The sequence below is a fragment of the Salmo salar genome, chromosome 10 (genome assembly GCF_965601325.2).
Source record: "Salmo salar chromosome 10, fSalSal1, whole genome shotgun sequence".
Taxonomy (NCBI): domain Eukaryota; kingdom Metazoa; phylum Chordata; class Actinopteri; order Salmoniformes; family Salmonidae; genus Salmo; species Salmo salar.
In genome coordinates, this window is record NC_138300.1 from 14,386,612 (window position 1) to 14,401,338 (window position 14,727).

The 14,727-nt window shown below is 42.9% G+C and overlaps 2 protein-coding genes across 3 annotated transcripts in view; both read right to left on the reverse strand.

Annotated features, from left to right (window-relative positions):
• Positions 1–3,741, reverse strand: part of LOC106613554 (growth hormone-releasing hormone receptor) — a 61,670-nt gene extending 57,929 nt beyond the window's left edge. The window contains exon 1 of the mRNA XM_014215935.3: positions 3,522–3,741. Coding sequence (XP_014071410.1) covers positions 3,522–3,572 — 51 coding nt within the window. The 5' untranslated portion in view covers positions 3,573–3,741. The remainder of the gene's footprint in view (positions 1–3,521) is intronic.
• A 1,352-nt stretch (positions 3,742–5,093) lies between these two features.
• LOC106613556 (FYVE and coiled-coil domain-containing protein 1) overlaps positions 5,094–14,727 on the reverse strand; it is a 61,811-nt gene continuing 52,177 nt past the window's right edge. For both annotated transcript variants that reach the window (XM_014215940.3, XM_014215939.3), the window contains exons 16-18: positions 12,538–12,748; positions 8,527–8,636; positions 5,094–8,117 (exon numbers count right to left, since the gene is read on the reverse strand). In XM_014215940.3, coding sequence (XP_014071415.3) covers positions 8,045–8,117; positions 8,527–8,636; positions 12,538–12,748 — 394 coding nt within the window. In that variant the 3' untranslated portion in view covers positions 5,094–8,044. The remainder of the gene's footprint in view (positions 8,118–8,526; positions 8,637–12,537; positions 12,749–14,727) is intronic.

Here is a 14,727-nt window from a genome sequence, read left to right on the forward strand (position 1 = left end):
ACTTAGCAGCCGAGGATGCATTTTAATAATGTAGACAATGTTAGAGCACAGTGTAGAATTTGCCAAAACAAAATCTCATATTAAGCCGGTTCTACGCACAACCTACACCGGCATATGCGAACTGTGCACCTAACTGTGAAGCTAGCTGTAGCGGAGCTTCGAGAAACTAGCGGGCCTGCTAGTGATAGTGGTGGAGCCAGCACCTCCACACGTGGAGATGTATCCACTCAGTCAAGTAGGCCTACTCCGCGACCCACAGCAACGCAGTCTTCTATGGACCAGTTTATGTCAAAGTCTATGTCTGTAGCAAAACAAGGCCAAATTGATATTGCATTGGCTAAAATGATTGCCACCGATTTCCAGCCATTTTTGATCATGGAGGACAGAGGTTTTAGAAATTATAGCAATAGTCTAAATCCAATGTACACAATTGCAAGCAGGAAAACCCTTTCAAAATCACTTATTCCACAACTTTACGAGAGCACACAGGCTTCAGTGCGGGAAAGAGTCCAACAAGCTACTGCAGGTTGCCTTACCACTGACTGCTGGACATCAAGGGTAACCACATGTCACTTCATTGAAGATTTTTCAATGTCTAGCTGTCTTCTGGACTGCTTTGAGTTCAGTGACAGACACACCTCAGAGAACTTGGCAGAGGAACTGTTGAGAGTGGCCAGAGAATGGCAAGTAGATGGAAAAGTGGTCTGTTGTGTTAGCGACAACACAGCTAACATAACCAAAGCCATGAAAATGTTTAAATGGACCCATCATCCATGTCTTGCCCACACATTCAACCTGATTGTAAGAGATGCTCTGAAGGTGATGAAACCCACTGCGGACAAAGTGAAAGCAGCTGTGGAATACTTCCACAGGAGCACAGCAGGTGCTGAAAAACGAAAGTCTACACAACGCCACATGGGGATGCCTGAGCTGAGGCCTAAACAAGACTGCACTACAAAGTAGAATTCAACATTTTATATGTTGAAGCGGTTTCTTGAGTCAAAGGATGCCATCATCTCTGCCCTGGCCATTGTCAATGCAGCTGTTGATGCTCTGACCCAAGAGGAATGGGAGGTGGTGGAGGAGGTGTGCAGAGTCCTGGAAACCTTTGAGCAGGTCACTGTGGAGATCAGTGGAGAGAGGTACAGTAAGCAGTTATTACTACATCATTATTTAATCCAGTATTATATGTGTATATGAGCAGTAGATGAGAATGTAGTATCAGTAGACAAAACATGAACCTGAACTAATAAATTACTGGTCCCGTGTGGCTCAGTTGGTAGAGCACAGTGTTTGCAACGCCAGGGTTGTGGGTTCGATTCCCACGGGGGACCAGTACGGAGAAGATTTTTTTTTTTAATGAAATGTATGCATTCACTATTGTAAGTCGCTCTGGATAAGAGCGTCTGCTAAAATGACTAAAATGTAAATGTTCTCTCTTTTCAGCTATGTGACAGCCTCAAAAATTATACTCCTGTGTAAGGGTCTGCAGCGAATCACAGACAGCCGCCAGAGAGAAGCAAATGTAACCACAGGACATGTGACAGAGTTGATGGACACCCTATGTTCATCAATGGACAGAAAGTTCCACAGAAAGGCTATCAGAAACCACTGCACTTGACCCCAGGTTTAAGAAGTTAGCCTTCAGTGATGCCAGAACGATTGATGAGGATCTTCAAAGAATAACCTCAGCAGCAGGGAGGGACAGCCCCAGCAGTCAGCTGGCTCAGGCACCAGGGCAACAGGAAGAAGAGGGATCAGATGGAGGGACAGCCCCAGTAGTCAGCTGGCTCAGGCACCAGGGCAACAGGAAGAAGAGGGATCAAATGGAGGGACAGCCCCAGCAGTCACCTGGCTCAGGCACCAGGGCAACAGGAAGAAGAGGGATCAGATGGAGGGACAGCCCCAGTAGTCAGCTGGCTCAGGCACCAGGGCAACAGGAAGAAGAGGGATCAAACGGAGGGACAGCCCCAGCAGTCAGCTGGCTCAGGCACCAGGAAGAAGAGGGATCAGATGGAGGGACAGCCCCAGCAGTCAGCTGGCTCAGGCACCAGGGCAACAGGAAGAAGAGGGATCAAACGGAGGGACAGCCCCAGCAGTCAGCTGGCTCAGGCACCAGGAAGAAGAGGGATCAGATGGAGGGACAGCCCCAGCAGTCAGCTGGCTCAGGCACCAGGGCAACAGGAAGAAGAGGGATCAGATGGAGCAGAAGCACCAGCAGTAGTGCCACAAACGTCTGCTGTTTGGATGCTGTTTGACGAGAGAGCAACTGGGGATGCAGCACGAAGGAATCCCTCAGCAGATGCCATAACGGAGGTCCGATCCTATTTGGAAGAGCAGATCCTCTGTGCTGGTGGAGGAACAAGGCCTCTGTCTACCCACGGCTTACTAAAGTCATGACAGGGAGACTCTGCATAGTGGCCACATCCGTTCCCTCTGAGAGGGTCTTCTCGAAAACAGGACAAATAATTACTGAGAGAAGAAACCGCATCAGCCCCTCGAAAGTGAGGCAGCTTGCATTTCTGAATGCAAATCTCTCATAAAGGCAAAATATGGTCAGCATTGCTGTGTGCTGCTGGTTATAACATGGCAATAAAGAAGAGAGAGAGAAGAGGGACCAGTTTAATGTTTTAAGTGGGATGCTGCAGTTTTGCAAATTGTTATTTATTTTTCTTTGATACGGTGCAATATTCTATTATGCTGTTCAGATTGTATTCGATGTGAACGGTTAGATTTATATGCACTTTGTTTATATACATTAAAAAGTTATACTTTAAATGCAAATGTTTAATAGCATTATTTTTCATAACAAACCAATGCATTTTTAAAATACTTTGTGGTTAACGTAGGGTATGATTTCATTTAATAATTTAATTCGAATTGTTTTAACACCAATCATAGTCAAACTATCGCAAACTGCTTGATTTGAAAAAATACAAAACATTTTTTATTTTTTTTCTAAGAGCCGGCTCTTTTTGGCGAGCTGAGCCGAACGAGCCGGCTCACTGAAAAGAGCCGGAATGCCCATCACTATCGCACACTCCTTAAAAGACCTTCACTTGATAAACGACAAAAACAAAGCGGAAATGTTGGTATTATTTGTCCCTCTTGAGACGCCGCAGTATACGCTTCATCAAACTAGTCTGAATTAGTTCAAGATATCTCAAGAAATCTGTAATTAATTTAGACGTTTTTGCCGAGGAGGTCTTAGTCTTGCAATTTTACATCTAACTAAGATATTTGTTGCATTATTTCTCCTGTGAAAAAATTTTGCATGAAAACGAGTTTTATGTCCTTGAATGACAACAAACACTAAATTGAATAATCCTTATTGTTCACCAATCACAAACTAAGGGGCGTAGAATTCTGAACTTCGGTTTGCCTCAAGAAAAAAATGTAATGTGGACGAATAGCCGAAAAAAAACCTTGCTGAAGACCACAATGAACAGAAACGTCACAATATATACACAATGCCATAAGTGATACTGTGGTTAAAAATAAAAAGCACTTCAAATACTCACAGATGGAGCCAAAGATGTCGCGAAAAGAATCCAATAGACAAGGACGCACATCTTGAGTGTTCAAAGCTGTTTGAATGCGCCAGTACAACTCAGCTCACAGTCCACTCTTACTGAACTGCTGTCAATTTAAATAAGTCCCCATGCATCCTTTATCATAGACAGACAATGACGTGCACTGCTTAGGCAGGTAGCGGGAAGCCTCCCTCTCCACCACCCAGAAAGATTCATCTAAAACCATCTGCTCTCTGCTGCTTCGGAGCCTGCGCGTGCCAACTGGGGTCTGCAAAAGCGTCTCGCACTACAGTCACATTTATGAAGTAACAATCTATCAAAACTAACACCTGTGTAAACTTTTATTATGGGTTTATGCTTGTGCGTTAAACCAAGTGTCCTATTGCAATCCAGTCCTTTGTCGTGCGTAATTGGACATTTCTGTAAGCATGTATGGGTGGAATAATGACAATTTCCACTTTGTATAGCTCATCTGTAGACTGGAATGAACGTGAAGTATTTTTATCACAATTTATCACAATGTACACGTTATTCAATCATCCAAACTGCACGTTCGCGTCTGCGTAGCCAGGCGCCTAAAATAGAACTTGGCTCTATTTTAGACACTTGACCGGATGCAAGTCCCGCATCTCCCATCTGATTGGTTTTTAGGAGCATATACACACGTGGGTGATTGAAATATGAAGGAGGTCCACACTCCCGAGCAGCTGGTTGCGATAATGCACCTCAAAGAAAAAGAGCGATTACTAAAAACAAACTAGGTTTCCCCTTTTATCTGTGGATGAATTGTTGGAGTAGAGAACACATGATTTTGTGTGACTCAAAATCCTACAAAGATCTAGCAAAAAATAAGGACCTCAAATAACAACCCAATATTTATATCCCAGAACAAATTAGCGACCTGTCCCTAATGAATATAGTTGTTCACAGTTCGTTTTGACATTTCAACCTGCATGTCCTGAACCCATCTGGTGGGGCTAGACAAACTCAACATGCGCACAATGGCGTACGCGCAGAGCCAGATTGGTCATCATATAAGTCAATACGTAATGACGTGAAAGCACATTGCGCACTCAATTAACCGGTAGCTCCAGCGCATACGCGAATGCACATTTCTGTCCCAGCACATATCATTGTTGTCACTGCTTCCCCTCAAGCTGCGTTGATGCGATAGTCTCCAACTGAAAGGCACCGTTGGCCCTCGCCAGACGAAACAGTGGCCAGGTGAGAGGGAATGCCAGACGCAACAGGGGTGTGAAGTGGAATTAGGCTTGGAGTGGCAAAACCCCTGGTCCGTGCAAAAAGCTTTAGGGTTGAATGGCATTCATTTCAACGCATCACACAAATATGTGTACTCATGTAAGTCTTAAAATGACCACAGAGAGAAATTGCAGTGTCCTCAGAAAACTCATAGAAATTGAGACCCTGAAAACCACTCTACACACACAGAAAAAAGGGTCTACCTAGAACCACAGAGACAGCTGATGGACACAGCCCCTTATTTTCTATAGACTGTCAACCTGGAATAGGTGTGATGAGTTAGGAAGTGGAAGAAAGGGACATCATTTACAAACTTTATTTTAAAGTTGAACTGTACGTTTTACTAGTACCGTAACCATTATAACAGTGAGTGCATAGATAGAGAATATGATGGTGGCTGACCTCTTGTAAAGCAGTTTTTTAATAAAATACATAGGATATCTTTCCCAGCACAACCACCATCAAACAGATTTGGTTTAAAATACAATTCCTTGTGACTTTGTAAATTATTATTGTTTTTCATTCCAAAATAGTGCAAAACTGTAGAGAAAATATGAGGCTTTGTATACAAATTGCACAAATTTAGACCACTCATAACATCCTTTAAATGGAAAACAGTTCTCTACAAAAGCAGCATCCGATTTAGCACTTGATTCTTTGGTGTAGGGTAAAGTTGCCCCTAGAACCTGATCTTGGGTCAGTATTGCATTTTCCCCTCTAATGGTTATCGTTAGGATTGGGGAAAACCTCACCCCGGACCTTGCTTCATTAGTGAAAAACATTGGTAAGCTCCTTGAATAGACAGTATTGTAAACAAGGTGGTCATGACTTCTTACTATAAGAGACTACTAGAGAAAGACAACGATCAACTTAGATTAGTGACAACAAAAAACACAAGATCTAAAATGTATGGCTATAACAAAATTCTAAACTCCCTTACAAAGAAATATTACAAAATCATATTCCTATGATGGTATATAATATATAGGCCTGCTATTATAAACAATTCGGATATTATCCAGAAAGCACTTACACAAACATAAGCTTGCCATGGTACACTACACCAGCAATTCTCAACTGGTGAGTCGCAACCCAAGGTTTTGAATGCGTCTGGGGTGTATTTTTTACAAATATTTATACCAGTCAAAAGTGTGCAAAGCTGTCATCAAGACAAAAGGGTGGCTACTTTGTAGAATCTCTAATAGAAAATATATTTTGATTGGTTTAACACTTTTTTAGTTACTACATGATTCCATGTGTGTTATTTCATAGTTTTGATGTCTTCACTATTATCCTACAATGTAGCGAATAGTAAAAATTAAGAAAAACCCTGGAATAAGTAGGTGTGTCCAAACTATTGACTGGTACTGTACATATATATGGAAAAAATACTCCAGTCTGAACTTAAATCAGGTAGAAGGTGTGTGGAAATGATAATGAATTTCATTTTTTAAATAATTTAATCTCTGAATAATCTTTTTTCAATCACAGAATTTCAATATATAGCTATTAGCAGTGCAATTTTTGGTTGATTTTGTCGTCTCAAACCAGTGAGTTTAAAATTCTTCAACAAGAATATGGGCAAAATTGAATTAATGACAATGAAAGAGGTGGGAATGTTTTTCCCTTGTCATATAATTTCTACATTTACTATTAATATTGCATTAAACATGGTTTTTGGCACATTTTGCGACTGAGACAACCTGGTTCAAATTTAGGTCCCGAGGCAAAACCAGTTGAGAACCACTCTACTCAACTGTGCCCCGAGGTGCTCCTTGAGGATAGCCTTTGGCTAAGTGTTATTCCATGAGGATAGCCTTTGGCTAAGTGTTATTCCATGAGGATAGCCTTTGGCTAAGTGTTATTCCATGAGGATAGCCTTTGGCTAAGTGTTATTCCATGAGGATAGCCTATGGCTTATCATTATTCCTTGAGGATAGCCTAAAACATTAAAGAAGTAGAAGCACTGTATACAACAGTGGATTCTTAAAGATGCTGAGTATAGCACGAACTGGCTATCCAAAACACATGTCAAATCTGCACACGTGAAAAGACAATGTGCCATCTTGGCACTTAACTTTTCATTTTCACAGTGCAGTTTTTATGTGTCTTGTAATGGAAACATTTTTTCAAGTTATGTTAAAAGGCAAGGATTGGCACTTCCTTTGTCAGTGAGTGAAATTGAGCTTGGTAATAGATCATAATAGTTGAGTGTGCTGTAATAATATAATATAGTGTGCTTTAAAACAATAGTATTATGTTAAAATAAGAGAAGACATTGTCTTTTGCAACAAAACCATTTGAAAATGGATTTCTCTTTGGGATATAAAAGCCCCCCTTGTGCTTTTTATATGGCATTGAAGATGGCAGTCTTTCATCTGAAAACATGAAATATTGACCTACTTGAGGGAAGGTTATCGACAGTCGAAGAGAGAGGTCCTTCAAAGTGTTCAGTTCACTCAAACAGTAGGCTTCAAAAGTACCAAGAATTTGGTAGCAAAGCTTTCAATCCCCCTACATTACTGACTGTTGACCCGCACTTCATTCAGTTCCCTCAGCATCACAGCATTTTGAGGATACTCCAACATAACGGCCTTCTCCTTAACAACGTGCTGTTTTTGTAGCTTGAAACAAATGCTCTATTGTACAGTGCTCCCCTACTGATAGTGTGATTAAAATGTACGCAGTTGCTCAAGAAGAATCATCTCACCTGTGGACACTGTGCTAGTCCATGGTAGAAAGAAAATCAGAACTAATAACATTGTATAAATGTGTGGCCATCTTAAGTAGTGTGTGCAATAACTTCTCCATCTGTGTTTAACAAGACCCTGGCGTGAACTTATAACGTAAGCATTTTAACCCCTTAGCTGTGGTTAGGTTTTGATTTGAATTTCACCACCTAATCTCAGTGAGGAGTCCATTAGACCAAACCATTTGACTTAAGAGCGAACCACTATGTCTGTAGGGTGTTTGTGCTCTAACTAAAACATAACTAACACACTCCAAAACATAAAAGCACTAGTGTTAAAAATATAGGGATCCTACAACAACAAAAAACAATTCGGAATAAAACAGCAAAACTAAACATAAAATACTTGGTGGGGAACACAGAAAAAAAATAAGCACATGAAATCCTTTAAAATTAAATAGCTGTAAAAATGAAATGGACACATTGTCCTCCTCCCTCTGTACCCTCTCCCTCCCTCCATTCCCCTATAACATTTACCCTGCGTAAGTGTCCACTATCAGTCTTAAAAATCACTTCCGTCGTAAATAACCGGCTTCTCGAGTGTCAAGTGGTAGAGGACTTTCTTGGAGATGAACCTGTGAGGATGTGATGAAGAAGTAGAACAAAATGAAATATGCAACATTAAGATTATACAATCACAAGCAATTAGCACAGCGCAGTACTTCATTGTACTTCAGTACTTTAGAGCCGTCATCCTTCACCACAATGGCACCTGGGAACTGGATACTGACTTGGTGCTAGCAATAACTGTTCTACACGAGCACACGCTACCATGAGGAGGAGGATTTCAGTGTGAGTGTTGAAGGGTTTTGCGTGAGTACGGGTAACAACATGAATGGTTTGCCTGTCGTATGCTGATAAGGAGTTGTCAAAGGGATAACGCTCTGCTCTACACAAGCACACGGAGTGTTAAAGAACTTTGAGCGAGTACAGGCAATAACAATAATAATACAAATAATAATGGACATCTTTAGCGTATCGAACCTTGAGAAGGAGTTGTCGAAGATGAGTGTGTAGAGACCAGGGTTCCTGACTTTCAGCTGGCCTTGGATGGCCTCTTTGTGGGAGTTACAGCGAGTCAGAGGAATCAGCACCTGAGAGCAGAGCATTAGAAGATGTCTGTAAAGTCCTAGATTTTAATGCTATTACTTCAAAAATGCTCAATACAATGTTGTCTAAGTCAGGGGTGTCAAACTCAATTCCTGGAGGGCCGTGTGTATGCTGGTTTTTGCTATTTCCTGTCAATGCGTGTCCAATTAAGACCTAGGCAACCATGTGAGAGGAGTTCCTAACAAACAAATGACCTTAATTGATCAATCAAGTACAAGGGAGGAGCGAAAACCCGTAGACCGAGTGTCCAGGAATTGAGTTTGACAACCCTGGTCTATGTACTATTTATGTGTAAAATGTGCCCACAATCGGTTTTGTATTATCATATTTCCAATTAGTTAACAGTATGCATTTAGAATCCAGGGTAACTTAGGTCACACAAGATTTTAAAGTATTTCACATTTTGTCTAAAACCCGCTTCAAAAATCATTGTAAGCGGAACAAAAGAAAATGTCAACATTAGAAAAAAAGATGATTGTATTGACATTCAGACAGGAAACGAGGTGACTTTTCAGAACAACCGTTGCCCTTTTACACAAACTGTAGAAACAAGCTATTTAAACCACTCATTGACTAGAATGATGAGTCAATTATTTATTCTCATCAGCAGTTGAAGCCGATGGAAACAAACCCTATCCAACTGACAAGCAAATTGTCTGGATTAAACTCAGTGGTGTAAAGTACTAAAGTAAAAATACTATTTAAGTAGTTTTCTGGGGTCTGTTACTTTACTATTTATATTTTTGACAACTTTCACTTTTACTTCACTACATTCCTAAAGAAAATGATGTGCTTTTTACTCAATACATTTTCCCTGACACCCAAATGCTTAGCAGGACAGGAAAATGGTCCAATTCACACACTTACAGTGAAGGAAAAAAGTATTTGATCCCCTGCTGATTTTGTATATTTGCCCACTGACAAAGAAATGATCAGTCTATAATTTTAATGGTAGGTTTATTTGGACAGTGAGAGACAGAATAACAACAACAAAAAATCCAGAAAAACGCATGTTAAAAATGTTATAAAATGATTTGCATTTTAATGAGGGAAATAAGTATTTGACCCCTCTGCAAAACATGACTTAGTACTTGGTGGCAAAACCCTTGTTGGCAATCACAGAAGTCAGACGTTTCTTGTAGTTGGCCACCAGGTTTGCACACATCTCAGGAGGGATTTTGTCCCACTCCTCTTTGCAGATCTTCTCCAAGTCATTAAGGTTTCGAGGCTGACGTTTGGCAACTCAAACCTTCAGCTCCCTCCACAGATTTTCTATGGGATTAAGGTCTGGAGACTGGCTACGCCACTCAAGGTCCTTAATGTGCTTCTTCTTGAGCCACTCCTTTGTTGCCTTGGCCGTGTGTTTTGGGTCATTGTCATGCTGGAATACCCATCCACGACCCATATTCAATGCCCTGGCTGAGGGAAGGAGGTTCTCACCCAAGATATGACGGTACATGGCCCCGTCCATCGTCCCTTCGATGCGGTGAAGTTGTCCTGTCCCCTTAGCAGAAAAACACCCCCAAAGCATGTTTCCACCTCCATGTTTGACGGTGGGGATGGTTTTCTTGGGGTCATAGGCAGCATTCCTCCTCCTCAAACACGGCGAGTTGAGTTGATGCCAAAGAGCTCCATTTTGGTCTCATCTGACCACTACACTTTCACCCAGTTGTCCTCTGAATCATTCAGATGTTCGTTGGCAAACTTCAGACGGGCATGTATATGTGCTTTCTTGAGCAGGGGGACCTTGCAGACGCTGCAGGATTTCAGTCCTTCACGGCGTAGTGTGTTACCAATTGTTTTCTTGGTGACTATGGTCCCAGCTGCCTTGAGATCATTGACAAGATCCCCCCGTGTAGTTCTGGGCTGATTCCTCACCGTTCTCATGATCATTGCAACTCCACGAGGTGAGATCTTGCATGGAGCCCCAGGCCGAGGGAGATTGACAGTTCTTTTGTGTTTCTTCCATTTGCGAATAATCACACCAACTGTTGTCACCTTCTCACCAAGCTGCTTGGCGATGGTCTTGTAGCCCATTCCAGCCTTGTGTAGGTCTACAATCTTGTCCCTGACATCCTTGGAGAGCTCTTTGGTCTTGGCCATGGTGGAGAGTTTGGAATCTGATTGATTGCTTCTGTGGACAGGTGTCTTTTATACAGGTAACAAACTGAGATTAGGAGCACTCCCTTTAAGAGTGTGCTCCTAATCTCAGCTCGTTACCTGTATAAAAGACACCTGGGAGCCAGAAATCTTTCTGATTGAGAGGGGGGTCAAATACTTATTTCCCTCATTAAAATGCAAATCAATTTATAAAATTTTTGACATGCGTTTTTCAGGATTTTTTTGTTGTTATTCTGTCTCTCACTGTTCAAATAAACCTACCATTAAAATTATAGACTGATCATTTCTTTGTCAGTGGGCAAACATACAAAATCAGCAGGGGATCAAATACTTTTTTCCCTCACTGTATCAAGAGAACATCTCTGGTCATCCCTACTGCCTCTGATCTAGTGGACTCACTGAACACGCATGCTTTGTTTTTGGGTACTTTTTCCACCACTTCTTAAACTCGGGGCTGTTCTGAGCAGAATGAGCCCATGTTCACCATATTGTAAAGACAATTACCCACTAAAGTTGCACCTGATGAATGCATTCATGAATCCATTCTGGGCAAAACAATATGACGATGCGTTTCAATAAAGGGCCGTGCATGAATATTATTACCATGTTACTGAATGTATCAAGAGTACTTTCAGATTTCGTTATCAACAAATGGCTGTGAAAAAGTACAGTAAAGATAAAATGCAGATAAAAGTCATTATCAAATTCAGTCGTGTCAGGTCAGGTAAACTGCTGTGTCCTCACCTTTGTTTTGAAAATGTCACCATAATCTCCAAAGTGTTCCCTTTATACCATGGCTATGCATTATGCGTCAAATATTTTGTTTCTGTTAGAAGCATTTCAATTTGGCCCTGTCCATATTTATTGAATTTATTTAACTAGGCAAGTCAGTTAAGAACAAATTCTTACTCACAATGACGGCCTACCGGGGAACAGTGCCTTGTTCAGGGGCAGAACGACAGATTTGAACTTTGTCAGCCCGGGGATTCGATCCAGCAACCTTTCAGTTACTGGCCCAATGCTCTAACCACTAGGCTACCTGCCTATATGGACACCATATAGGCCAATTCCCTGGAGTGCATGGGGCTACCTGAGCTACACCAGGCTGCTTGCTCTCTTCATGAATGAAAGGTGAATAAAGAGTTATGTCTCAGCAGGGGGGGTTGCTCTCCCATTTACACTGCTCCAGGGTGAAGTTTCCCCTAGGTACACATCTAGGATCAGCTTTCCTTCCCCAAATCCTAGCCTTAAGCATTAGTGGGGAAATGTAAAACAGGCCCAAGATATTGTACGTATTAAACGTTTCCCAGTAGAAGTGCCAATTTAGGATCAGTTTTCCCTCTAAGATCACAACAAATATGATGACATATTTATTTATTTTTTAATTTGACCTTTATTTAACTAGCCAAGTCCATTAGGAACAAATTCATATTTGCAATGACGGCCTAGGAACAGTGGGTAAACTGCCTTGGTCAGGGGCAGAATGACAGATTTTTACCTTGTCAGCCCGGGGATTTGCCCTTGCAACCTTTCGGTTACTAGTCCAACGCTCTAACCACTAGGCTACCTGCCGCCCCCATAGACAGGGGAGACCTAATCCTAGAAGATCAACTCTCCCAAACCGAGACGCTTGACACATCCCCTAAATCAAATAAAGCCTTGATGACTGCAGAAAAACCTGCCTGTACACACAGTAGCTCTCCAGGACCAGGGTTGGTGATTGACCACTGATCTAAGAGCTAAGCTGGGGCGTGGTTGTCCTACCTTGGATTGTTCCACGGGGACGTCGGCGGTCACGCGGTACACCATGCTGAACGAGATGCTCTTGGGCTCCGAGGAGAACATCCAGCTCACGGTGGGGCTGCAATCGACCACGACGATGGAGATCACGCTGTAGCAACTGGACTTGACAAAAAGCTCCCGGGAGCCATCGCCAAACTGAGAGATGTCGTCGATGCTGAGAGGGACGACCAGACTGGAAACACAACATATCAAAATCAAATCAACTCTTATTTGTCACATGCGCCAAATACAAAAGGTGGAACTTAGTGAAATGCTTACTTACAAGCCCTTAACCAACAATGCAGTTAAGAAAATACACCCCCCCCCCCGCAAAAAGAAGTAAGAGAATAATAACAAATAATTAAAGAGCAGCAGTAAGTAACAATAGCGGGGCTATATACAGGGGGTGCCGGTACAGAGTCAATGTGCGGGGGCACCGTTTTTGAGGTAATTGGGGTAATATGTACATGTAGGTAGAGTTATTGAAGTGACTATGCATAGATAATAACATAAAGTAGCAGCAGCGTAGAAGGGGGCGGGGGGCAATGCAAATAGTCTGGGTAGCCATTTGATTAGATGTTCAGGAGTCTTATGGCTTTGGGGTAGGAGCTGTTTAGGAGTCTCTTGGACCTAGACTTGGCGCTCCTGTACCGCTTGTCATGCGGTAGCAGAGAGAACAGTCTATGACTAGGATGTCTGGAGTCTCTGACAATTTTTAGGGCCTTCCTCTGACACCGCCTGGTATAGTGGTCCTGGATGGCAGGAAGCTTGGCCCAGGTGATGTACTGGGCCGTACACACTACCCTCTGTAGTGCCTTGCGGTCATAGGCCGAGCAGTTGCCATACCAGGCAGTGATACAACCAGTCAGGATGCTCTCGATGGTGCAGCTGTAAAACCTTTTGAGGATCTGAGGACCCATACCAAATCTTTTCAGTTTCCTGAGGGGGAATAGGTTTTGTCGTGCCCCTTTCACGACTGTCTTGGTGTGCTTGGACCATATTAGTTTGTTGGTGATATGGACGCCAAGGATCTTGAAGCGCTCAACCTGCTCCACTACAGCCCCGTTGATGAGAATGGGGACGTGCTCGGTCCTCCTTTTCCTGTAGTCCACAATCATCTCCTTTGTCTTGATCACATTGAGGGAGAGGTTGTTGTACTTGCACCACACAGTCAGGTATCTGACCTCCTCCCTATAGGTTGTCTCATCGTTGTCGTGATAAGGCCTACCACAACTTAATGATGTGTTGGTGTCGTGCCTGGCCGTGTGGTCATGAGTCAACAGGGAGTACAGGAGGGGACAGCGCACGCACCCCTGAGGGGCCCCCGTGATGAGGATCAGCGTGGCGGGTGTGTTGTTACCTACCCTTACCACCTGGGGAGCGGCCCGTCAGGAAGTCCAGGATCCAGTTGCAGAGGGAGGAGTTTATTGATGAGCTTTGAGGGCACTATGGCGTTGAACGCTGAGCTGTAGTCAATGAATAGCATTCTCACATAGGTGTTCCTTTTGTCCAGGTGTAAAAGGGCAGTGTGGAGTGCAATAGAGATTGCATCATCTGTGGATCTGTTGGTGCGGTATGCAAATTGGAGTGGGTCTAGGGTTTCTGGGAAAATGGTGTTGATGTGAGCCATGACCAGCCTTTCAAAGCATTTCATGGCTACAGATGGGAGTGCTACGGGTCGGTATTAATTTAGGCAGGGTACCTTGGTGTTCTTGGGCACAGGAACTATGGTGGTCTGCTTGAAACATGTTGGTATTACAGACTCAGTCAGGGAGAGGTTGAAAATGTCAGTGAAGACACTTGCCAGTTGGTCAGCGCATGCTCGGAGTACACGTCCTGGTAATCCGTCTGGCCCTGTGGCCGTGTGAACGTTGACCTGTTTAAAGGTTTTACTCACATCGGCTGCAGAGAGCGTGATCACACAGTCGTCCGGAACAGCTGATGCTCTCATGCATGTTTCAGTGTTACTTGCCTCAAAGCGAGCATAGAAGTTATTTAGCTCGTCTGGTAGGCTCGTGTCACTGGGCAGCTCTTGGCTGTGATTCCCTTTGTACTCTGTAATAGTTTGCAAGCCTTGCCACGTCCAACGAGCATCAGAGCCGGTGTAGTACTATTCGATCTTAATCCTGTATTATAAGCTTCTGGGTTAGAGTCCCGCTCCTTGAAAGCGGC